This window comes from Gobius niger, assembly GCF_951799975.1.
Source record: "Gobius niger genome assembly, chromosome: 17".
Taxonomy (NCBI): domain Eukaryota; kingdom Metazoa; phylum Chordata; class Actinopteri; order Gobiiformes; family Gobiidae; genus Gobius; species Gobius niger.
In genome coordinates, this window is record NC_136868.1 from 25,334,206 (window position 1) to 25,360,740 (window position 26,535).

The 26,535-nt window shown below is 42.2% G+C and overlaps 1 protein-coding gene across 3 annotated transcripts in view; it reads left to right on the top strand.

The window, feature by feature from the left end:
• Positions 1 to 26,535, top strand: part of lrp8 (low density lipoprotein receptor-related protein 8, apolipoprotein e receptor) — a 229,001-nt gene that overhangs the window by 177,493 nt on the left and 24,973 nt on the right. For all 3 annotated transcript variants that reach the window (XM_079575575.1, XM_079575573.1, XM_079575574.1), the window contains exons 11-14: positions 7,139 to 7,363; positions 8,854 to 8,972; positions 13,087 to 13,226; positions 22,444 to 22,585. In XM_079575575.1, the coding sequence (XP_079431701.1) occupies positions 7,139 to 7,363; positions 8,854 to 8,972; positions 13,087 to 13,226; positions 22,444 to 22,585 (626 nt within the window). The remainder of the gene's footprint in view (positions 1 to 7,138; positions 7,364 to 8,853; positions 8,973 to 13,086; positions 13,227 to 22,443; positions 22,586 to 26,535) is intronic.

Here is a 26,535-nt window from a genome sequence, read left to right on the forward strand (position 1 = left end):
CCTCTGTGCCAGTAGTTGAAGTGCGGCTGCATCACTATGGTATAATTTCTCACATCCTCGTTTTCACTGCGCTATTTCAACCCATTGTTGCTTCTGCAAACTGGTTATAAAAAGCCCCCAGCGCTGGGTTAATGGAGTGTGTAAGTGCTCAGATCAGGACTTTTTGAAGGACTAACGCTATCCTCCCGATGCGCCCGGCTCTACTATGTCTGTCACTTTCCCCCTTCAGCCGTCTATCTTATCTCCTCCAACCTGTCCCCCCTCCTGGCCCGTATGCCCTCACACCTGCAGGCCTGTGTCATGGCTTAGACAGAGAGAAGGCGGCTAAGTTTGTCCTTCACACATGCGCTTAGATAGAGTCAGTTTATTAGGTTGGCAGGTATACCGGGAGGAGGGGCTTTTGTCATTACAGCTGGGCCATATGCTGCGTAATTTCACCGCATCAATAATCACCATCATCAGTCATCAGAAAACACACACAACTCTGCACAGGCACAGCCGGAGAGCGCTGGAGGGCTGGTGACAGAGGAAGGACAAATGAAGTCGTTGGAATCATTGAGTGGGGTATGAAAGTAAACTGGAATCCCCGAGGGGAGGAAAAAAAGTTTCTAAATATTAGTGAAGGCAGATTGCTGTACATGTTATACACATAGACTGCATTTTGGTTTGCTTATATTGAAATACATAGACGCTTGTCTTGCACCAATTCAATCAATTCTGTGATAAGTTGAAGCCTTTTTTCATTGGATGAGCAGTTTTCCCCTCTTCTAAAAGCAACCTGCTCCATGATCAGGTCCCCTGTTATGTTCCGTTTTTAGAGCTTTCTACCACATTCTAATAATGCTTCTATCAAAATCATACCTACCTTCCTTGTTAACAATCTCCCAGCAACTATTCAACTAAGTGCCAAATAGGAATGTCTTAAAGGGACACAAGAATGCTTGAAATACCAGTAAAAGCATAGCATCCCTCTTTATATTTCATATGCAATGTCGCCTAGGCTTTAAGTGCACAAGCATTACATACATCCAATGCTACACCTGTATGTGACATTACTATAGTAGCTATTGGGATGTGATATTATTGGCCAAATGAGGGACTCTGAGAGACATCGGCGAAAGGTTCACTGATATCTCAAACCTCGTTTTACCTTGCTTGAAAACGTTGGGTCTTTACAATTCAATGGTTTAATTTTACAGAAAGAAGCAGGTTCACATGATAAGTTAAGACTGTCCTACTCATACAGCAGTAGTACTTGATCATTTCCAAGGCAAGGCAAGGCAAGACAAGGCAACTTTATTTATACCGCGCATTTCGTACACAAGGCAACTCAATGCGCCTCCATTTCCAAACCTCTTTATATTGATTCCTCCCTAAACTCCTTATCAGTTGGGCCCTGTAACGTTAATGGGTCAGCTGTGATTTGCATATTGATTGGAAGCATGTTTGCTTTTATTTTATTTTTTTAAGTTTTTAAAGTTTTTTTACTGATAATATTCCACACATTTCTGCTGTTGTAAATGTCACGGCGACCTCGGCACATTCTCCTCACTCATAAACTTTTCTCACGCACGAGCTCCCTGCCCCGCGCTCTGATACGCAGTGATTAGCATGCAGCGGGTTAGCCACTTGTTAACTTCTCCCCTGTGATGAAGATGTCTGCTGCAAACAATAATACACTCAATTAAAGATGCAATCTGCTCACTTTGCCAGACTCATCTGTCTCTGTCTCATTCGGTGCCGTGGCCTGGCCCCCATTCGTCCCTCCATCCTCCTGCCTCCCGCCTGTTGGCCCCAGAGCTGTTGAATAATGTTTACGTCATCTGTGGCCTCTTCGGCTGACCATTGTTTCAAAGTAATGAGCGATGACTCTCAAAAACCCCTCAGAGAGAGTCTACATTTCCTTTCAGCGCAGTTTGTACAATAGCTGAAAGATGACTCGCTATTGAATTGAAATCGCAATTTAAAGCCAAAAGCAAAATGTTACAGGCTAAATGGTGCTAGGCATGCTTGCATCAGGCAGCAGAGGGAATTGTCCGTCTTAAACTGAAAGTACAAGCTTTCGTTTTAGCTAATAGCACGCTAGCACACCAATAACTGTGATAAACACAGCCCGGGCAAATGCAAATCCAAGTGCTTAAAGTGCTACACACACATTTTTTGCTAAAACATAGTTAACACAATTATATTTACCCAGCTTTCTTTAGTTTTACCATTGTTGTGATGTTTATAGTTCCACTTCCTTATTGGACACTTACAGGAAGTGACATAGATAGAGGCGAACAGTTTTAAACTGTTGCCGTGCAATCATGTTGTATCAATGGAAAATGAGTGAGTCAAACTGATCTGGGACTTTACCTCTATTTATGTCACTTCCTGTCAGTAGCTTAAAAACTCAAATAAACTTCTGCCCAACTAAATTGCTGCTTCACTGAAGTAAAATTGCAATTATTGCTTGCAACAGATGTTATCCTTCTTAATAAATAATATTGTCAAAAGCATTAAAACCTGTCCTATGCACTTTAAGCAATAGAGAGACGAAACAACCAAATCTAACTTACAGGGCCCGATCCTGTGTTTCAAAACGCAGACTATAGCATAACATTTTGCGCTTATTCGGAGCGCACTTTGAGATCTTGCTACCCCAGACTTAGTAAATTTCAGTGGGAAGTACATGGAGTGGAGACACACTTTTTCCTCCAACCAGACTCTGCGGCCGGGAAAGGGCGAGGGTGAGGGGTTGTGGGGGGTGAACACGTGCATCGGTGTTGTTTCGCATTTACGGCCAAGCGAGGGCCGATCCACATCCAAAGTGGATCTTTCTCTCGAAAAAATTTCATTGTTTAGCTCACAATAGGTTAATACAGTTTTTAGTTTGACCTGTGAGCGTCTGTAATGCTTAAAGGCACTATACAGAGTTCAAAAATGTTAAAATTATGTATTTTCCTCCCCCTACATGTTCCAGCAATGTCCTAATGTGTAGAATGAGCCCAGACCTATTAGCCACAGCTGCCTCTAAAGTCCTCCACTGTCACTCCAAAAGGTGTTAATTCGGGTCCGAAGTGCCGTCATGCACAAGCTTAATATAGAGGCTGCAGTTACACATAAGGCCTGAGATGGCAGTAGTGAGTATAAAATCACAAACCTAAATCTAGCCCCTTTAAGGAAGAACACAAGGCAAGCGCGATGTGAACAAGGAAATGACTGTCAGCGGTGCTCCCATCAAAGCAGTCACCTTAGCGAAGGCGCATTGCTCCGCCACTCGGAAAATCTAAATTCACCAGTAGATCTGGCCCTTAGGATTATTGTGCATCAAAGCAATTATTTATCGCATAAAAGTAGTTGGATTGTTCAAGATCTGCAGTTTTGGTTATATTAGATGTTGGACAGCCCTTGTGGGATATCAAACAGACCATACATAACCCGGAATGCTCCATACTGTGGCTTTAATCATTGCAAAACTATCTTTGTATTGTGAATGTGAATGAACGCCAGAGGGTAGTGCATTAGCAAGCACAACTGTGGCACGAGGGAGTGTATACCCGTTGCATAGTTTTTCTCTTAATTTGCTGTCGACAGGTGTAGGTCTCCGTTATAATAAAGCCTCACCTGAGTAACAGCCTGGATTACAGTCGGTGTGAAACAAAAGAGCAGCTTTCTCCCCATAGAGGGAACATGTCTGTGATGGCAAGTGCTAACACAGCCAATTAACTGCACAATCTGCTTCCCTGCCTGACTAATCCATCTCCCCTCATCCCGGTTTAAGCACTATTCTTAATGAAAAAGCCTTTCCCATCTGTACCCCCTCCTGTTTTATCCCGCCATTATAGGTATTCATTTCACTGTCGCTCTTTAACGGGTCTATGTGACGCAAAATCGACTTTGTTTGAGCTTTTAACCATGTTCCAATGTTGTTCCCTAATGGAAAACATCCTTGGCAATGATAAAACATCTGAAAATAAGTTTCAAAAGCCTGATGAAAAGCAAGCCATTGGACCTTTGCAAATGGTTCTGTCGAGAATAGAGATGTTGCGAGTTGCAGAGAGAGGGAAAAGGAGCGTAACATTGGAGAGACAGAGGCAGGGGAAAGAGAGCGGGAAAGCTGCGGGAGAGGCAGGATGTTTTGTGAGCGTCTGATGAGTAAAGACAGGCTCGCTCGCTCCACGGCTGTGTGCAGAGGGAGGCCTGCAGCTGTTCGTGTGGTGGGAGCGTTGCCTTACCTAAAAGCAAGCGTTTCACATGAAAAGGTAGTGGCTGAGGAAGAGTACGCTCAAAGCTCTGAGGATGACTGGACTAGATAAGAGCACGTCTAAGTTTAGAGTAAGAAAGGGACCATTTGCGTATCTACGATAATGACTGTATCTCTTGTTGTTTGTTGTTGTTGATTCTTGGACGTTTCTTTGTCGTTTTTCTAGTCTATTCTATTCCCATTTGAAGTGACACGTTTTAGAAAGTTTGTGATGAGCCCAGTGAGTGCTTTTAGTTTCAGTCACTTTTTAGTGATTTCTAAATGTGATCTCAAAAGGTTTTTAGTCTAGTTGTAGTTTAATTCAAAAAAAGTAATTAAGTTGGCTATTATTAAAGGGACACTGCGTAACATTTTGGACTATACTGTTGCCATTAGTGCAAAACATGCTCCTATTAACCAGCTCGACACAGAAAAATACTATTACTGCAGGGAATAATCAAAGAATGGATTTGGACATATTTTAATCTCAAATTCTACTGACTTTAGTCACATCTCCATGGAGACGAGTTGGAGACGTACCCACTCCCGCAGAAAAGATACAGTTGTCATGGTTGTGGTGGAGTGAGGAAAAGAAAACCCAAAATGCAGACTGCAACGGAACTAGATTTAATATGTGCAAAAATCAATAAACAAGAAACTGACAAAAACCAAAATAACAAAATCCAGAGACAAAACTAAAACAGACCGGGGCTGACATAGACAATGACGCGACAAAGGACAAGGGAAACACAGGGGTATAAATACAAGAGGAAATGGGGCACAGGTGAAACACATCAGGGCGGGGCAGGCAGGTAACGAGGGAAGCAAAGCAAAATCACAAGGACAGAACACATGTCAAAATAAAACACAGGACAAGACCAAACACAAGAAAACATGAACAAAAGACGAATCATGACAGTACCCCCCCACCAAGGGACGGCTCCCAGACGTCCCACGATATAAACAGCCCCGGGAGGGTGGAGGGGGTCCGGAGGAGGGAACAGAGTCCAAATCAGGGAAGCAACAAGAGGGACATGACACAGGAGGAGCCCACCCCGGAAGGAGGTTCGGTCCGATGGTGGCCCCAGAACAGATGGAGCCCACCCTGGACGGAGAATAATGTTCAGCGGTGGCTCCGGGACAGAAGGGGCCCACCTCAAACCGAGGTCAGTGTCCGGCAGTGGCTCAGGGGAACAAACAGGGGGAACCCACCCCAGACGGAGGTCTCAGTCATATGGTGGCCCCAGGACAAGAGAAGCCCACCCTGGACGGAGAAAGTGTCCAGCGGTAGCTCCGGAACGGAAGGGGCCCACCTCAGACGGAGGTCGGGGTCTGGCAGTGGCTCAGGGATAGGTGCAGGCACTGGAGGCAGCTGAGAGACTGGAGTGGGAAGGGCCCACCCAGGACAGAACAAGGTCCCGCAGAGGACCTGGGGCACGAACAGGAGGAGCCCACCCCAGACGGAGGTCTCGGTCCGATGGTGGCCCCAGGACAAGAGAAGCCCACCCTGGACGGAGAAAGTGTCCAGCGGTGGCTCCGGAACAGAAGGGGCCCACCTCGGACGGAGGTCGGGGTCTGGCAGTGGCTCAGGGTGGGAAGAAGGGGACAGCCACCCTGGACGGAGGTAGATGTCCAGCGGTGGCTCCGGGACAGAGCAGGAACAGGGGTCAGGGTCCTCAGCTGCCAAAAGGCAGTCCGCTGGGTATAGAAGTGGTCGCGTCATTCTGTCATGGATGTGGAGTGAAGAAAATAAAAACCCAAAATGCAGGACTGCAACAAAACTAGTGATGTTTAATGGATGAAAACCAAAAATAACAAAATCCAGACATAACCAAAAATCGGGGCTGACATACACAATGACACGACAAAGGACAAGGGAAACACAGGGGTATAAATACAAGAGGAAACGGGGCACAGGTGAAACACATCAGGGCGGGTCAGGCAATAACGAGAGGAGTAAAGCATAATCACAAGGACAGAACACATGTCAAAATAAAACACAGGACAAGACCAAACACAAGAAAACCTGAACAAAAGACGAATCATGACAACAGTCCCTGTGAGATCGCTGTCAGGAGCGTGCGCAGACTGCCATGAGCCCGCCGCATGTGAGGCCATGTGACCTGAACGCCGCCGCCGTGTCACGTATAGCGAGTGTGTTCTCCCTCTCACTTGCACAGAAGGTCTGATTGTCAATGGTCCGACGAACCACTTTCTCCCATTAAACTCGTAAACGTCTCGTCATGTTTTAGTCACCAAAGAGACATTTCTAACTTGTCACCGTTACGTTTTTGTCATAAAAAAAAAAAGAAAGGTGAGTCAGCGAAATATCGTTATAGTCTTCGTTGATGAAAACGTCCAGCGCCAATGTTGTCGACTGGACTGTTTTGCTTGAGCTGTGGATGTTTCGTCTGTCTTCCTCATGTTCATCTTGGTAACAAAGCTGGTTGCATCAATCCAGCGGGAGCTAAAGTTGAAAAAAACGGCACGAAATCAGGCACTACTATTACAACTGAACTTTGGTTGCCTAGCTCCACTACACGTGTATTCTCTCAGCTCCACTTCACCGCTTCAAAGACAAAACTCCCAATAAAAATAATGAAGAGCTACTTAGGCAGAACAACCTGTTTTCTCCTGCGTGTGAAGGACACAGAGCGGTTAGTTAGGTGAACAAGAACAATTTTGGAAGCCAAATGGGATAACAAACCACAGAGAGGAAATATCAAGGTCCTGTTGTGGTAAATAATGTCGGATGTCGTTTGTGTTCTCCTTCCTGTTTGGTACGATCTGAAATGTGGAGCTCGTATTTTTGCTCCGTGGCTGTCAGCTCCAACATGTTAACCTTCCGCCACGCTGCCTAACTCTCACTCTCCCCCCCCCCGTCCAACCCCCCCGTGTCCTGTCCACCAGCGCGTACATCAACAAAGCCACTGAATCATCGGAACATGTGACGCTCATCGACTCGCTGCACTCCCCCGAAGGCCTCGCCGTCGACTGGGTCCACAAGAACATCTACTGGACCGACTCGGGCAACAAGAGCGTCTCCGTGGCGACCGTGGACGGGAGCAAGAGGCGGGTTCTGGTCGCCTCGGAGCTGAGCGAGCCGCGGGCCATAGCCGTCGATCCGCAGCACGGGTGAGTGATTGCAGGAGTGCGGGGAAAGTTGAGTTTTGAGATGGAACAAAAAGAAGAACAAACACACACACACAAAAAAAAACTAGGCTATGGAGGCACGGCATGACTAAAACATGACACAAGTTGTATCGCTCAAATTATTGTACAGAGGAATTGGTTGAAAGAGTTTTTTCCGCACCAGATGAGCATGGAAATAGCGCTTTGCGAGGTCGGAATGGGAGAGTTATGCTAGATTTTTGCTGATTTCCTGCAGGTACATCTTAATTTAACGCTGGGAGACAGAGACTCTAACGGAACTCAACCGAGGTTTGAGTAAATATACGAAACAGAATGTCAGACATGTGCTATGTTTGATATTTCAGTGGGACTCGTGCATTTTTAAAGGGCTGCATTACTCCAGGCTTGTACATACACGCTTATGAAGCGACGAATTTACATACATAACTAAATAAGGGAACAGGATTATAAATTTGACTGTGGCATCACCAGTTGAATTAAATGATGGCCTGAGCGATTGATAAATTTAAAAAATGCACACAAATATATTATTGCAGCGGTGCTCGAGCGGGGCGGCTTCACGATCCGCTTTCAACATATTCATTAAAATACTCCTCTGAACTTTTACTCTACAACTGGTAGGTTGACCTCGCTTTAGTATAATTAATAAGGTTAGTGTGACTGAAACGTTACAGCAATTAAAGCCACACAAAAAAAAGAGAAAGACAGTGTGCGGGAGCGTGTCTTTATTTTTGAAGTTAAAGGTGCATTATGCAACTTTTTATGCGTAAAAAAAAAAGTTGATATTTGTGCAGATTTGACCTTGTAGTGACCCAGTGGCTGTATGACCCAGTGGCTTTCGATCACGGTGGCCTTGGCAACGCTCCAGGATCAATTGTTTTAAAGATTTTCTGGTGAGAGGATCTGTCAGCAGAGAAACCCTTCCTAACAGTTGATCCTGGAGCGTCCAAGAGACCGCTGTGATGGAAAGTAAAGGTGACCACTCACACAGCGACTGGGTCAGCTTTAAGTATTATTAACAACAAAATACAGTAGGTTGGCTAACTTCAAAAAAACAATCATATATCTGGCCCATAACCCACTTAAAATGGTTCCGTGACCCACCTGTTTAGATCCAGTATTGTCAGGTACATTTTACTGATATAGGCAGGAGAGTCTTTGTTTATGAATGCAATCATTTCCACCTTACACACATTGTTTACCATGTTTACCTGCACAGAATTTATAATCAGCGCGTTGATTAAAATAAAACACCATGTTAATGTCTCATTGGGACTGGAAGCAGAGCACTTGTTTTCTCTTCATTGAATTTATGTATGGGGAGGAATTGCTTGTTCTTGAGCTTTTGCCTCTCTGAAGCATCCGCCAGCAGAAACAAAACAAAACAAAAACAGGGATGTGTAATAAATAAATACTTTAAATAAATCTCACTGATCTAGGCCATGTACTTATTGTGCATGCGTTTTCCCCAGGTTCATGTACTGGTCAGACTGGGGAGATCGCGCCAAAATCGAGAAGGCCGGCATGAACGGTGTGGACCGGCAGATTCTGGTGTCAGAGCATATTGAGTGGCCCAACGGCATCACTTTGGGTAAGTCCTACAGATACAAGGCCAATGGTAAATTTACCGTTCAAAAGTTTCAATAGCAACATTTCAGATGCTGCTTTGTACTATTGTTATTCTTGGCTTTTGTTTCCATCTGTATATTGATGCCATACATTGGGATTAACATTTGGATGTATGGCACCAATGTATGCTGATGTTGTGCTCGGCAATGTGTTTTCTACCCGCTCGGATGCACAGACACACATCATCAAACAATAATAATAGCTGGTTTGTTTTTCTGTGTGCGTGTGTATGGAGTGGAGTGGATGGGCTGTGGAGTGGATTTTTGTTTTGTTTTTAATACATATCAAAAAGTTATGTGTAACTTTGGTGCTCGATAAGTGTTGATAAAAAAATTAAAAGTTTCAACGCCAGTAGTAAAATCCTGTAACATCTGTTTTGCAACAGAAGAGATTAATAAAGTTTAACTTAAAGGGGCTGGATGCAAGTTGGCCATTTTATACTCACTGCTGCCACTTCAGGTCACACGTGTAACTGCAGCTTCTATATTAAACTCGAGCATGACGCCACTTCAGAAGTAACACCTTTTTGAGTGACAGTGCAGGATTTTAGAGGCAGTTGTGGTGAACAGGTCATTCTACACATTAGGACATGGCTGGAACATGTAGGGGGAGGAAAATACATAATTTTAACATTTTTAAACTCTGTATAATCCCTTTAACTTAAGAACTGGAGTTTTGATCATTATCCAGAGCCAAGAAGCATAATTACAAGGTTAGTAAATTAATTTAAAGACCAAAATAAAAAGTTTTATCTTGTACTAAATTAGTGTATATGCAAGGAAAACTGGTAAATTGAAAATACTTAAAGTGATAGTCTGGAAGTCTAAATGTGCAAAATCGACCTGGTCTTGCATTTTGATGTAAAGTGAGGGATAAGATAGATAGATTATTTTTTTTGTAAAGTCCGGCCTTCCAGGATCCCAGCAGCTAACCAGAGTCTAGTATCCTTCCGTGTTGACCAATGACACAAGCTTTTCCTGTGAACCAGCCTGTCAGGTCCAATCAGGAGGGAGGGGGAGGAGCTTGATCAGTTACTATTTGAGAATTCTGTTCCTGCTCTCCTCATTTTGCAACCTAAGAAGCACACAAAGCCTGGACTGATCTTTTGAGGCCACAGAAAAGATTGACGCGTGTTACATTTAGACAAAAACTAGTAAGAAAGGATTCGGACTCTAAAACCTGTAGAGCTTGTTCATAAGTCTCGTGAAAAGAATGTAACTCAGAGTTCAGGCGAAAACACTCTGCAGAAAGTTGCGACAAAGTTACAATGTTCCTTTTGGACAGAGACGGGAATTCCAATGAATACAAAGCGGCGACGGAGCATCGTAAGACAAAAGGCATGATTAGAGACTAAAAAGCCATCTCGAGGTGCAACAATCCCCGAGCGCCTCTTATTGTCATAGCTCCGCTGGCTCTCATCAATCTCGCGGCCCGACAATGCCGCCAAATTAATAAGCCAGACGCTCGGTGCCATCAATACCTCCCATCATGCTTTGCAACTCCCTCCGCGCCGCACGAGCCAATTTCCGCGGTGCGCTGCCCTTGCCCGAGGAGAGCCACGCCGCGGCCCCGCTCAGGGCAGCGGAGGAGTAGCCACATGTGAACGCAAACAAATTATTTTTCCAGAGAGCGCGGGAATGAGAGACGTGGCCTGGTTTAGACTATGAGGCTACTGCGCAGGGGGCGAGACGAGCCAGTTGTTTTTTCTCCTATTGATTTCAGCCGGGCCAGCTGATTGAGAGGGCGCTTATGTGTAAAACTACCGAGGTCTCTCTGTGAGGTGGAGAAATTACAGACAACTGGAGTCTGACCCGTGCTTTCTTTCTCGCAAAGACAATTTAGCTCAGGGCTGAAGTCTTGAGTGTAGCTGGGCAATTATTAAAGCATTTTGAGTGGGTGTATTTTTGATTTAGTTCGTTAAAACCAGTAGAAACGACAACATTACGTAAGTTAGCCGCTAAAACCCGTCGCGCCATCATCTTCACTGGGTTGTTTAAGTGTTGAGGCCGTTTATGACTGTGAGAGGCTTCGTCACCAGCTAATAATCTTATAGCAGCAGGACATTTTTACAAGTGTACCAGTATACAGACATAGGATACTTTTCCCCCGATTTTCTTTTCCCGAATCCCCCTTAAGATGGGCATCATTCCATCAGCTGAATCATCAAACGATAACATACACAAACCAAGTACACTGTAAATAATTCATTAAAGAAAGAACAAAACAGAACAAATAGAAATAAAAATAACAAAATAGAAGAGTATTAAAACAAAATAACAATAAGTTAAAGGAAAACCCCATTTCTGTATAAATTCAGCCTGCTGCTAAAAGATTTTTAGTTGTTGACTGAAACCATAGAAAATGAAGGAGAAACAATCCTGTTCGTATGCGGACAGATCATGTAGGCCAGTCCTGCTTTTCTTTGTCCGTTGGCCCGCTCAATGCATTTTTCCTATAGCCGTCAGTATTAGTCATCAAACATCACAAACTATGAACTGTCCAGATGTTTTCAGCTGTTGTCAACCCTTCAAGCACGTGTAAGCCTAGTTAGAAATCATTAATGAATGTGCAAAGCTTTTGAAATACAAATTAGTTTATAAATGTATCCTCTGAGCTACACGCTAACTCAAATTCAGTGTAGGTTTTGCACTTTGAGGGGTCAGACACACATCCAATGACCCATAAATCTTATAAGATGTTAATGATACCACAGAAATTATATAAATGCCATGAAATGGACAAAACGAACCTCTTCATACGTTAGTGTTATGCCAGGCTTCCCTATTCATTTGTATGGGGATAGAACCTTCAGTTTAAATCAGGTCTGGGATTCGCTAACAAAATGTGTGCATTTGTAGGAACAGGCTCAGACAGCTAAAGGCATCTCTGTCATTTCTATGGGTGAAACCTCCTTATCACAAAAACAACTCATAGGCTGACTTTTTCAGGACATAATGAATCCAGGGCTTATCATTCCTTCATAAAAACTAGGTGTAAATAACCGTAAGCTGAGAAACATTTGGCAATCAAAAAAAAAAAAAAAAAAAGAGGCATTTTAAGGCGAGACACTGCAGGTGAATAGGGAAAAAATGTATATTTACAGATATCAATTTTAAACTTTTGCTTAAATGTGAGAAAAAAATACATGGCAAGTTTTCTGTTATTTTATCTTTTCATATAAGAACAAGGTGTTTTATGCCTAAAAATGCCCCAAATTTCCCATCTTTTCGGCGACGAGATCTGAATAATGTATAGAGCTACATTCAAATTTATGGTTTCATTTTATTGATAAATGAGCTGCCAAGACTTTTTCAGAGGGGATTTTGGATTTCTATAAGTTGTTTTTTTAGTGGAAAAATTGGATTTTCGCCTTATTTTTTGACATTCAAAACTCAATAAATGGAGCCAGGGATTAAATAATAAAACATCCCTCTGAAAAAATCTTCCAAATAATGTTTAGTCCAAGGCTGGAAAATCTTTAGGTCCTACTGACATAGTGTCGCCACAATGACAGAAAAATGTGTTTTGAGAAAAAGGCCCTTGAAATTGCATTCTCCCATATAAGTCTATGGGGGAACATTGAATCAGCACAATATTTAAACATGTTATTGTGAAGATTAGGTATATTTTCGGCTTCTGGGTGAAAGCTTGTATGTTCAGAGACCAATTTGGCCCAAAAAAAAATTGAAAAAATTGAGTTTTGCCTGTAGTGTCTCCCCTTAAGTGCTTGTGCCACCTGGACCAGCTCATCTTTTCCCGTGCATTGGTTGAGAACTGAAAAGCTTCCCTGCACCAGGACTGATCAGTTTGCTCAGGGCACATAACACAGTCTCCGCAGCCACAAAGTCAAGCTGCAATATTCCAATCACATGTGTGTTTGCTGGGAGCAGGGCCTCGGCTTTCGTGTCTGCCAAGATTGATGGCGTAGCTGTCGGCCTGTTACATTCATACACCTCTCACTCCGGGCCGATCCCTGACTATGACCTCCTCCACTAGCTCTTCTACTCATGGTGATCTTGTTTGCTACGCTTTTTTACCAGGGCTTTTGTTGACTTCTCATGGTTTTTCTTTCCCAGACCTGTCCAACAGACGTCTCTACTGGGTGGACTCCAAGCTGCACCTCCTGTCCAGTGTGGATCTGAACGGCGACAACCGCAAAGTGCTGCTCTCTTCCACCGACCACCTGGGGCACCCTTTCGCTCTCACCGTCTTTGAGGTTTGAGATACTATTACCACAGATATTTGATGATATGCAACAAAGCCACATGTGCAGTTATTGAATTAAACTTCTACAAAAGTGCCCTAATCGTCCAAAGAGGTAGTGTTTTTCCAATTCGGTTACAACCGCGACATTAGGTGAAAGCACTGTGGTTGTTGGAATGACATTTATGGACAGTTTTAAGAAGAATAGTGAACTGTTTGCCTTCTGTGCAGACCTTTTCTTTAAGGCGAGTTTCATTGATTAGGACCAGTTTTAAGGCTGTCTACTTTATTACGGCAGCTACTTAAAATGTATTTGGGTAAATAATTAAAGATCTAACAATTAACAGTTTTAATTTAGACTGCAGCGAGAAACTTTTAATGCAACCAAAGACTTTCCAATACTGTTCACACTCTCGCCTTTGTTTTTTATTGTAGTTCTACCAAACGCAGTCGGGTCACTTGTTCCTCTTTTGCTCCGGTGACCAGGACAACAGTGCAAAAATGAAACTTTTGAAATTGTTAACTACTGGCAAACATGCTAATTTGAGGAAAAGAGGCAGGAAAAGAGCTTCACCACATTATATATGTTTGTGTTGTATGCAAATTGTAAAATGATGTAAATGTACTTTTAATGGAACCCTTTTGGATTGTGATTTTATTATGAGGAGGACCACTGGAAGACTAGGTGTTATCAAGGCCAAGGCTAATAAACAAACAAACAAACAGACAGGAGCAGAAGAGGTTTGGTCAATGTGGCTGGATTTAAAACACAGAGGGGTTTTGTGGATTTCCACGTATTTTGTGTGTCGTCCTACCATAGAACACAATTAAACCCTGTACACTGTCTTGTGCTGTGCTGAAAACACATTCAACATTTTAGAATCACTCACCAAGCAGTGAATCGCAAGCAAACATGGCGTGGGCCCAGCAGACGTCCTGGCCTCCCATGAAACTGGCATCTCGCGGAGAAACACCAAACCTCCTAATTTAACACGTCCGATGGGAGAGTAGCGATACCCGAGGTACCACTCGTAACACATAGAAAAATATCACATTAGGGCTTCTCGATTGTAGAAAAATATAATAATCACGATTATTTTAGTAATAATTGAAATCACGATTATTTAAACAATTATTGGTTGCCTTTAAAAAACAATATATATTTTTTTAATTAAAAAAACAATGCGAAATATTTTCTTTGGACAGTTAAAGTCCAAATTATATTAAATATGCTACAGTTTCTAAACTAATCCTCTACTTGAGCCATCCCTGGCTCACCTGCCCCGGCTGGCCAGCCCTCACACAGGCCCAAGCAAACCAAGCTGATGACATCATCACTCAGCGATGTTTGTTTATGTCGCACCAAAAAATGTGGCAGTAGCAGGTGAAATGTGAAGAGAACAGAAAAAATCATCACAGCAGCCTCACATTTTGCGGGTTTGCTTTGAGCTGTGTTTGTGAGATCTGCTCCTGAAGAAGAGTTTTAGACTTTTCTCCAACAACCAGCCCTGGGCAAAGGATATAGAGCAGTGGTTTTTAACCTGGGTTCGAGCCAGTCTCAGGGGTTCAGCGGAGGTCAAGAGACACACACCCGACTCATATGATTCGTGATGACACACCAATTAAGAAGTATTAGGTGAATGCGCATATGAAACTGGTGGGGTTCAGTACCTCCAACAAGATTAAGAACCACTGATCGTAATTGAATTTCAATGACGAGCCCTAACTTACTTAGAGTATCTTTACTTTTTGAAAGACTTTTTGGCCTGAAGGCTCCTCACACACACAAGTATCTTCATTGGATCCAAATGGTGCAAAGGGGAAAAAAGAAAGACTCTCCCACTCTCCTCAACTCTTCAATGTTTTTGATGAAATGATAGAAGACCATAGCAGTATTTTGTCAGAAGTCTCCATACATAGAGATACAAACAATACTGCAATCTAAACCATTCATCTATTTGTATCCACTGATGCACAGACACAGAAGGCAATAGACAAAAGCAGTGCAGAGCAGGCTGTGGAGGAAAGGCCTGTTGAAATGTGATCAGTGGGATTCCTCTCTGCACGACCCGTGCACCGTGATGGTGGGAAGTATGGAGATGAGGGACCATCCATCATGTCCACCTGTGTGCGCGAGTGTGTGTGTTTGTGTGTGTGTGTGTGTGTGTGTGCGCGTGCTGCTGGGTGTGTGTTTGTGGGCTCGGCGATGTCTACCGGTGTCAGGGCGGCAGGGTTTATGTGCATTAAAGTGGATGAGGAGCTACGGCGGAGGCAGCTGGGAAAGTTCATCCCTGGAGATTAATAGCTTTGCGCTGCTCTGCTCTTTGTTCTGTTCTCGCGCCGTAACAGAGCAAATTAAAAACATGTTAGCGGCGCAGCAGGTAGTGCCCGTCCCACTGACTAGGAATGAGGATACACTAGAGTAAATGGACCAGTGCAGATTTTCATTCTTACCACATCAATTACAAGTTGGATGTACAACAGTTGTAGCCGTCATTGAAATTAGTCATGAAAGAGTGGGAGACTTTTTAACTTTTATTGGCCTGAACGTTAATTTATATTAGTTATTAAAATCTTTATATATATAATCAAATAAGAGGGGTTTATGAAAGCATCTTGCATCCGAGGTCCAAATGGCAGAAGCACTTAATGGTATGCAGAGCGAGAACAAAATAATAACAGTGCATTAGTCTTGTGCTATAGTGCTTTTCCCAGACACTCAAACTCTCTTTACTCATTTATGCATAATTCATTCACTCTTTACACTATATACAATGTGTGAGACATTATATATTTTGTTTTGTTTTCTCATCACCAACAAGGAGAATGTCACTTTAGTCCCACAGTTTTAGAAATCTTGTTTGATTGTTTGTTTCTTCTTCTACTGCTTAAGCACTCCGAACTGTATTCGCTGGATTTTGTTGCATCACAGATGGAAAACAAAACAGCCCTCCACATTTTCAAAGCTCACGATCCATCACGGGACCGGCTATGTTTTCAAAGTGTGTTCATACCGCAGCATCAGTTTGCTAGCATTGCTTTTCTGCCCACTGCTGCCTGTAGAGGGCACTCCAGGCCATTTCAAAACCCTGACCAGTCTTGCAGTCTTTTCCTTGCGTAGGCATTATTTCACGTTTCAAAACTTGAATTACCAATGCTGACGCGTCCAAAAGCGAATTATATATTGAAATGAATTGGTGAAAAGTCCACCAAGATCCGAAAAATTGCATTGTTTTTTACCAATTCTCGGTAGATGCTAGTTACTGGATATGTTTTCAGTCCAATCAATAATACTGAGGAAAAAATAGCTAGAAGTGAAATAATCCATCAAATACTCTACTAATTAAAGTAGAGGACTTGCTCTGAGTAATCAGTTGGCGTCTGTTGCATATTTGGCTTTTCATTAATTCTTAGCTTTGCTCTGTTTGGCCGGAGGGCACAGGCGGGAGATTAGCTTGTGTTTGGGAGGAAAACGCAGGAAGAAGAATTGTGATTAAAAGAAAAGCAATCCGAATCGATGCAGGGGAGAAGACAGGAGAGAAGAAAACGATAGAGGCAGAGACGCTTGGAGTTACAAGTCCAAGTGCAAAACAGTGGGAGAAGTGTGAAGGTGGATAAGCCGGAGTGTGCAGGTGTGAGCAGCACTCACCCAACGTGGGTTTTGGTTCTGCAGCACCAAAACAAAACCAGTAGGAAGCATAGATGGCAAAATGTGGTTTTAAGATGTTATAAATGTGAGCCGACCTCTTATAGACAAAGGGCAATGGTGGTTTATTTGGACATTTACTGAAAAGGAATTGTCAAACCCAACAGTAAACCGATGGAACTGGCAGAATACCAAATGGGAAAACAATGGCTGCAGATTTTAAGAGTGTTAACTGTAAGGTACTGTAAGTCAACAAAATACAGTAACCCCCCCCCCATTATTGGATATGACAGTAGGGAAAAAGACAATTAGAAAATGATTGGAGTTGGAGGTCTTTCTCAATGTCCCATAGTGCTCAGTTTATGTTCCAAACTAAACCCCCTATAGGCTATATACTATTTGGTATGTTTTGCAGTTTTTACCTTAAAAATGAGTCAAGTATGGAGTATGCCAAGTCTTATTGTGCGTCGTCGTGCGCACTTGAAGGAGTGAAAGTGCCTTGAAATTACCTGGAAATCGTATTGGATACATTTCAAGCTTAAAGATTAAGTTTGCAGTGAGTCAGGCTTTGGGCCAAACATTTGCAGCAGTCAGTAATAGACTGTATTAAACACATTACACACCAAAGCTCTGAGCGCTTGGAAAATAGAACGTTTTTTATCAAGATTTCAGATGGTGGGAAGGACATGCCAGCCACTATATTTTGGGGTTTGCTGTAGATTGACTGCCCGAATATCATTGAATTTCTACTGATAAAAAGTTGAGGTCACTGTCTCTAGAAGCGCCTTTTTTCCTTGTTGTATGGTGTACTTTATTGTCCCTCAGTTGGCCATGGAAACGTGGTGCGGCTTAATAAAAATGAAAACCCGATGACATTCAGAAATTACAAAAATAATAATGCTGAAATGCTCCTACACATTCTTATTAACAAACCGTATGGAGGATGGAATTAATTATATCTGTTGTATTTGCACATCGGACACCTGAACCTACAGCTCGATAAAGATAAAACTCCCAGCTACAAATAGAGGAATATTCAAGATTCAAGATTTTTCACGATTTTTTAAATGATGTTTCTCTCATCCTTGATTGTGGAGCAGGGGGAGGGGGAAGAGGACTGGGAGGGAGGGCAGGGAGTGGCCCTGTGTACGAAACTGTTCCTCTGTCGACTGGAACTGACCCATAGATTCCGCAGTCTCCTCCCTGAAGGCATAACCTAAGATAGCCTTTATTGATCTCACAATGGAGAAATTTTCTAGTAAGAGATTATGTGATGGGTGCGAAGGGTCCCTGGTGTTTTGATGGCTTTGCAGGTGAGAGGGTGGAGTACATCTCCTTAATAGCGAGGAGAGGGGCTCTGCCGATCTTCTCCGCTGCTCTCACGATGCGCAATGTGTTCAATTCATTGCAAAGAAGAAGAAGGTGATTATTTTGGAGAAACTAAACAGACACAACATAAGAGGCTGTACCAACGCTGCAGAGGAACAACTTGCGACACTCAGTTTGCAGTTCATCTCCATTTTAAAGCCCTCCTTTGATTTCAGCGGGGTAAACATTTAGCTAAAGAGAAGAAATGCTTTAAGAGTGGAGTGGAATATGTTATTTTAGGGATGAAAGAAAATCTTGCTCTGAATCGATACAATGGACTTAGATCAAACCCGTCCTCTGTGTCACGCCGCCTTCTCTGTCCCAAGTCTAGACCCCAAATGTCATGCCATTGAGAGACAAAGCCCAGGTCAGATGGATAGACAGTAGACAATTAATTAGCAGATTCCAGGGTAAGGTATACAGTTGTTGATATTGAATTGATACTCACTAAACATTTTTTTAACAAGTTGAGCGTAGCTTTTTAGCGTAAAAATGGACGCCACCATTATCAGTTAAACCCCTCCTATGATCCCTGACGATCACTGACGAAGCTCCTTGAATGAGAGGCGAAACGTCCACAACGTTTGCATTACTCAGTACAGAGGACTGCTTTGCCTACAACTCCTTACTTGCCCAAACATCTCCATGTCACCAATCTTTTCATCAACACTCTCTTGGACTACTCTAAGAAACGTCCATAACTATTATGATGTCACGCCAATGCAAGCTATTGTCTGCATTGCACATTCTACTGCATTTCCTGACCTTGCCTCTAAGTATGCAGCAGCGTTTCTCGTCGACGTGTCAGTCAAACTTCACTACATTCTTGGGATAGTTCATCTGGGACGAGATCATGACAAAAATCTCAAGGTTGTTCTCCCTTGACCGCTCCCCCGAAAGACTTCACGCCCATTTAGACGCGCTGACAACTCCACAGACATCTCCGCTAATGTGATGCAATGCCCCGCTGTCAGTAGACTGTGCATATGCAGGCTCTGAACCAGGAAAGAGACCAGGAGGGGGTGACCTGCCAATGTTTGAAGGTCAGGGAGAAGTAACAGATGCCGAGATTGGCGGTGGGAATTGATATAGAAAGGGCTTGACACCAATTGGTAGAGAGGAGCCATTCAATAAAAGAGAACATCCACCCAGCCTTGAAGCTCATTGAAATAGTTTTTAATTAACAATTTTAGGGAGTCATTGTTTCATATTTTACCTAAATTCAATATTATATGACGAGAGTGAGTTGTGACCTTGATGGTTGCCACAGTGTGAAGCCAGTAAAAGAGAAAAACTGCACTCTTATGTTCAGAAAATTGCAGAGCGAGTATCTTCTGCCTTTTACAGAACGGTTAATAAAATTTGATTGGATTATGTCTATAGGCAAGCGGTAACAGTAACATACATATTTAAGGTTTTTGGTGATATGGTGAAAAAATATGCCAAGGCAATCCAAGTTCAGTTGTATAAAAGGCATAATCCTTTTATACAAGGATTATGCCTTGTATAAAATGCTGACTGTAGGAATGGAGCCGCCATTCCAGTTAATATATGTGTAGAACTGGAAGAAATAGTCAAAAGTATGAATTAATTCTTGACCTAAGTCTCCACCCATCGGAGCAAGAAACAATCGAGACATTACTTGCTAATGTGCAACATCCTCACCACCCTGGAAAGAGCAAAGAGTTGTGACCTGCTAATCTTTGAAGGTTGCTGCCCGTGACAGGTGCCGACACTGACGTCGAAATTGAAAAAGAAAAAGTCAGGACGCTGATGGATGGAGAGAATCCGTCTGGGGAGACATATAGCGGACAGTTGAAATGATAGATTTGAGTTTTCCATTACCAACATGGCTGATATTTGTCTTTCATTGCTTCTACACAGCTGTCATGGCCAAAGGTTATCCGTATCCCCGAGAAGGCAGATGGAGAGACAGGAGAAATCTCACAAAAGGGATCAGTATAGAAAAGGTTGTCGCCTATGATAACCTCTCCGGTTCTCACATTGGCTCACATGCGCAATTCCCACGCATGTGTTTGGAAATGCAATCCATGGTTTAACCGGCACAATCTTGACCTTAACAAATACAATTACAAATACAACTCACAAAGTACAACTTGGAAAAAAAGCTGTTTTGAGTCTTGTTTGTGAATTTTCAAGTGGTGAGCCTTCTTCACTTCACCTCTGCAGTGTGTCAGGTTGTCTCTCATCATCGTCTGTGTTTTTCTTAATTGTTGTCTGCCTCGAGCAATCAGCAAGGGTTTCCATGACGACAAGTGCGACAACCACTCAGACGGCTTATGTTTCAGTATCTCTGAAGGGGGTAGTGGAAGAGCAGTTAAGGAACCAGGGCGCATTCCTAAAATGAAGAGTGTTTTTATTGCACTTCGATTTGATTAGACTGGAATTGATATGAGAGATGAGACGAGCAGTATTGGCTCAGTGGTGTGAGCATACGCACAGTCCTGGATCAACTCCGAGCAATGCCCGTTGTTGTGGTTTGAGCACTTGACACTTCACTCACCCTGCATATGACGGTGTGAGAGTGATCGGACTGTCATGTTTCCTAGGGCTGAAACGACTAATCGATTCATCGACGACTAATCGATTATTGAAATAGTCGACAACAATTTTAGTAATCGATTAATCGTTTTCTGGTTCACACAGACTAAAATGGAGCAAAAATGTAGCCTAGTATTTTTGATGAAATCCTACTTTGTTTATAAAGTTAGGGTTTATGTACATTTTGTTCATTGTAAATTTCATGAATGGAGCCTCCAACAAACATTTCCCTTTAGTTTACTCCATCAACACATCTTCAAGCAGCGCCACTTAAGCTATATGTGATTTAAAAAAATAGAAAAAATACAACTTTCCTACACCATTCACAACCAAGCGATTACTCGATTAATCGTAAAAAATAATCAATAGATTAATCGATTACAAAATAATCGTTAGTTGCATAAGGTCGTGTGCTGCAGTCCAATACTAGTCCAATACCACAGGTACAGGGGTTGAGTATCAAGGAAATCAGTGATAACTGATAACTGAGTGATAACATGAATCCTCTTTGTTTATTAGGGTTTTAGCTTTTAAACTCCTCTGGGTGTTAGTGGAAGCAAAAGCCACACACTTAAATAAGAGTTAAGTACTTGGTAAGAAAAACACAGCATGGCATTCAGACTGTGAATTGGTTTAGGTACAGATACCAATACCTGGACAATCAGTGGTATCGGCATCCCATACCAGTGCCAGTATGAAATCTATAAAGGTGTGAACAATATGTATGAACAATAACTTTTGTATTAAACCTGTGTATTAAAGTGACATTCTCTAAGTTTAAATGCTTTGAAATGTGATAGACTGGGTCTGAAATTTGACATAATACAAGTAATATTACATAATATTTTTAAGTCCCTCCCTTTCCTGAGTTCAGCAACTTCAGAATCGCTTTGACCAATGACAACCTGCCTGTCAGGTCCAATCAGGAGGGGAGGGGGGATGGGGCTTTACTTTTAAAAGTTAGTTCTCATGTTCCTCATTTTGCAAAATATAGAAGTGACTTTCTGGTCCAATCGGGAGGGAATGGGAGGGGCTTTATTGATTACTTTCAAGTCTCTCTCTCTCTGTACTCACTTTACAATCTTACAGACTGTCACTTTAATAGGAAAAGAACATTCAGAATAATCTCTGACAATCTCATTTTCATTTTTTTCCCTCCCACTTTCAGACTCACAGTTCACATCCTATATCACAGGGTTGAGGAACAACATAAAACATGCAAAATTATTTTTAGACATTAGACATTTAGACATTATAAGAGTGCAGCTGAAATTAGCATTACCATTACATCCGGTTTAAGGTTAAACACCCTCCTACTCATTCCACCCAAAGTTGTGTTCAAAAGTTAATTACTTCGTTTGACATAGATCTCCGAAACACATTTCCCATCTATCTGTAGTAAACAAGGTATAATAGAGCGTGGATGTGTTTGTTTGGAACCAAAGGCTCAGAGGCTGTATGCAGATAACGCCGGCTGATAGAGTAAGATTGGAAACGGCGCAACAAAGCAGATTGATTGTCCTCGTCAGCCACAGATACGGCTCATAATGAAACCTCTTCTTGGAAAATCTGCTCATGATTGTTGAAATTTCCTGCATACGCCGCAAGATTTCATTCAGTATTGATTTTGGCGCTTTTCCTCTTTCTCCTCTAGGATCGAATTTACTGGACGGACCTTGAAGACGAAGCCATATACAGTGTGAACCGTCTGACTGGACACGACGTGGCAAAGGTGGCAGAGCACCTCAATAACCCGCTGGATCTGGTGGTCTTCCATGAGCAGAGGCAGCCGCAGGGTAAGGGCGCTTTATAAAAGACGTGAATTACAAGAGCACAGAATAGTGTTGTGGTTTTGGGTCTTGTCGCTCTGGAAGCAGAAATCGGATCTATCAAAAGTATGTTTTATTATTATCTAGTATTTATTATGGGTTTTTACAGTACATCCAATTACAAATTACATTTTTTTCTTACAAGTTGTAATAAAATCTATTACAATTGCACAGTCCAGAATAATTTTTCAGCAGGGCCTTGCTTAGAATTTAACTAAACTGGCCTGGCCAGCTATCCACTCCTGTCTTTTGTATCTGTTCAAAATCAGGACCGTCTGGAACTTTGCTAACAACCAATCAAATCTCGAAAGGCTTCATATCGATCCGATCACAGACCATGTTGTCACGACTCAACCACTTGCAAAATATTTTCTTAAATAAACGTACTGAGCAAAAAATGTACCTACGTAGATGTTTATGCATGATCTTCGGTTGTGCCTGTTGTACACTTTTTCTTGTCTAATAAGATTTTTAGATGTCACATTGCACAACGTGGGGATGGCAAAATCGTGAGCTGCTCTCGTCTCCACTGTGCGATGGTTAAAAGAGCCAATCGTAGCTACGACCAAAGTTTATTGTTGCAGTTTCAGGCTTCAGAAGGCGTGTGTTTATTTTCGCGGAAAAGTGCAGGAATAGTCCTGTAAAATGCGGAGTCAGACCCGCTCATGCCCGGCCTCTGTTGCTTGTGACTCTGGCAGCGGTGGGTTGTGCGCTGATGTGTTGTGTTGACGACACTTTACAGAGATCATCGTTGCAGCGAGAGCAGGCTCGCTCTGCGACTAGTGTTCCTATTGTTTCATTCTGTTCCGTTTACTCAGTCTTAAACCATACAGAATGGACGTAATCGTTTGTAAGCTCAACTTTATTTGTAGACATGCTGGAACACACGTACATGCTGCTGCAGCCTGCTCTTAACCCCGGTGTCACACTCAAAGTGGTCCCCCTAGGAACACAACAATAACATTGCTATTGACACACCTATCACAATCTGCTTGATGTCAGTCATACCTCATCTTTGGTCGAATGACGGTTCTATTATAATTTTTGTCCCTGTCTCACTGTACGACGTCAGACCTGCGATTTTGACCTACGACCTCAGATTTTCCCCACGACGAGTGATCGTTCATCGCAGACAGCCAAAATCACGCGGTGTACACCCGGCTTAAGTGGATTTCCTTCTTGTTGCTGTCTATGGAGAGTATTTTTTGTCCTGTTCCAAATGTACATTGATTGTGCATTTGTGTTGAATTCTTCTAGCTTTAAAATCTGAACCGAGTTGCTAATGACTCCTTGTTTTTGTGCCAATAACGACATACTGTAGATCATTCACATTTGTCTCCGCTTTATTATATCCGGCTTTTCTCCGGTTGGTTAATGTGCTTGTCAATCACGGCCATCGGGAGCTCGAAGAATCACCCCTGACCCCAGACTACACGTCTTTGTAAAGAATAGGAAAAGTGTGTTTTCTAAAGTGTAAATTTGATATTGTTGCATCCTTTTTTATTTGAGTCCTTGAGCACTTGAAATGGAAGTTTAGGAGTTGTCTCAAATAATCCAAAACAAGATTTTATTCATTTATTTAGTTATAACTGGGGCAGTGCACAGCATATTCAGGGATTCCTACTATAATTGCCTGTTATTTTATTGCTCATCAAAGTGTTTTATCAATGTGTTTTGTTACTCCTCTATGTAACTTACCCCTAAGTGTACAATTATAATCCAAAAAAAGGCCTCTAAATTGCGTACAAATGAATCTCTTTTATTGCATCTAATTTCTCCATCCTAATTTAAGCTTTTCCTTTTACTGATAAAACTCCTTTGAACATTACGCCACCTAAGAATGCCTAAATCACCCATATGCGGCCTATTAAAACCGCCCACATCCATAAACAATGCGCTGATGCAAGATTCATTAAAGAGGCGTGTGTTCTGCATGTTAAATCACCCCCTTTGTTCCTGAGCGGAGAGGCCCAGGTGCTTCCACACACCTGCTCGTGCCAGCCTGTCTACATGGCTGTTACCAGCACATCCATGTGTGTGTGCATTTCTCTGCTTTTGTTTTGTGCCTCCCAATCGCTGCTCAAAGGAGTCTTGTCTGAATGCCAGTGGGGAACAAATTGTGTTCTCTCATTATTAAATCAACAGAGCTGCTGTGAGGAAATCACAAATTTGAGCATGTTCTTCTAAATACCAACAAAGGCGAGACAAGGAAGACGCACCAAATACTCTGGTGAAGCGATGCAAGATGTAGCATGCAGATATTGTCAAAATGTTAATGTTAGTTGTATATTGTTCTATGCATGTACTGTATGAAGAATTAACATAACATTATCTGTTTTTTCATTGAATTGTGTCAACCAAGACTTAAACAAGGCTAAATTTAGTGAATCATGATAAAAACTGAACTTGAGCACATTAGCTTTCCATGCTTTTGTGTTTTAGGATGTTGTGTAAATTGCAGGCAGATTAATGACCTCAGTGATTTTGTGATGTATTTGAGCTTCTTGTAATCTGGATATCACATCACTGGATAGTGCTTTAACGATAATTTGCTGATATGTCGTCCAGCCTGAGGCAGAACCAAGTCGAAATGCTGGGTATAACCAAGCAGTGAACCTATCAAAGTAAACATGCCAGCACGGTCTGCTAATTCATTTATAGTGCGATGCATTATGACTGTGTGAACTTGTTTGACACGTCACACAGGAATTGTTGATAGTAAATAACATGCTCTGTCTGACTGATTCAATGAGTCAGACACAGCCACATGCAGGTATGTCATGAAATAATTAACAGAACAATTAAGGATGATCAATCCTTACACTGTCAAGCAGAGCAGATTAATTAATAACGCAACATTAGAAAGACTTTGGCCTTTACTTGATTTACATTTATTGTTGCTATGCCTGTTGTGGAGCATTATTGATGCATAATGTATTTATTTGATCAGCACTTAACCAGTGCAACAGAGATATACTAGACTTGAGTAACATTCTTGTCTAACCTGTAGCTTTCTGCGGACTTGTACCGAAGCAGACTCTGTCATCACTGCTTCACGCACTTTCAATCTATCATTTACACTTTCTGCGCTCATACCGCACCTCAAACTACTGTATTGGATTAGGGAAAAACATTTTGCCATGAGAAAAAGAGGAAATCAGCTGTGACTGTGACATCGCTGCGGTGCAGCTGTCAGTCGCTCGCTCCGAATCGAGCGCTGGAGAGACAGCTGTTACACCTGACAGATTCACAGCACAGACCCCAACTAGACCCTGTCCCAGGCAGGTGACGGGACAGTCTAAGCTCAGGGGGAGACTTTAAACTTTCAACTCTACTGTTTAAAGTTCAAACAGTAGAGTTTGAGTAGGCCTGCTCTATGCTGTAGAGCAGGCCTTCTTAAACTCAGAACTCAGGTTATTTGGTCTGGACCATCTTTGGCCTCCAGGGGCAGCGTATGAAGAAGCAGGCTTGTATCAAAATCATTGAATAACAATACTATTGTAATAATTGATATTCTTTGTAACTACTAATATACAATTTTTACTGGTGTTGAAGACATGAGCTCCCCTTATTGGAGAATTAATGACTCTTTTGAAACAGTGATGTAACAAAACATAGGCAGACTAATCCAACTTTACTGACATATATAAGGCTCAGAAAGTTTGAAATTGGTAAGAAAGTATAGCAATGACTGGTTTAATCTAAACGTGAAGAAAACATTATTTTTTGGGGGAAAAAACAACTTTATCAAAGTGAATGTGCATTCTCAACCATGAACTCTCACAGCTGTCTGAGTGTACGTTTAGATCAGTCCTTCCTTTCCTCTTTACGATATATATTGTTTACAAATGCATTTTGCAATTTACTATCTAAATGTTTTAGAGCAATGAGCACAGAATCATTTTTTCTGCCTTTTG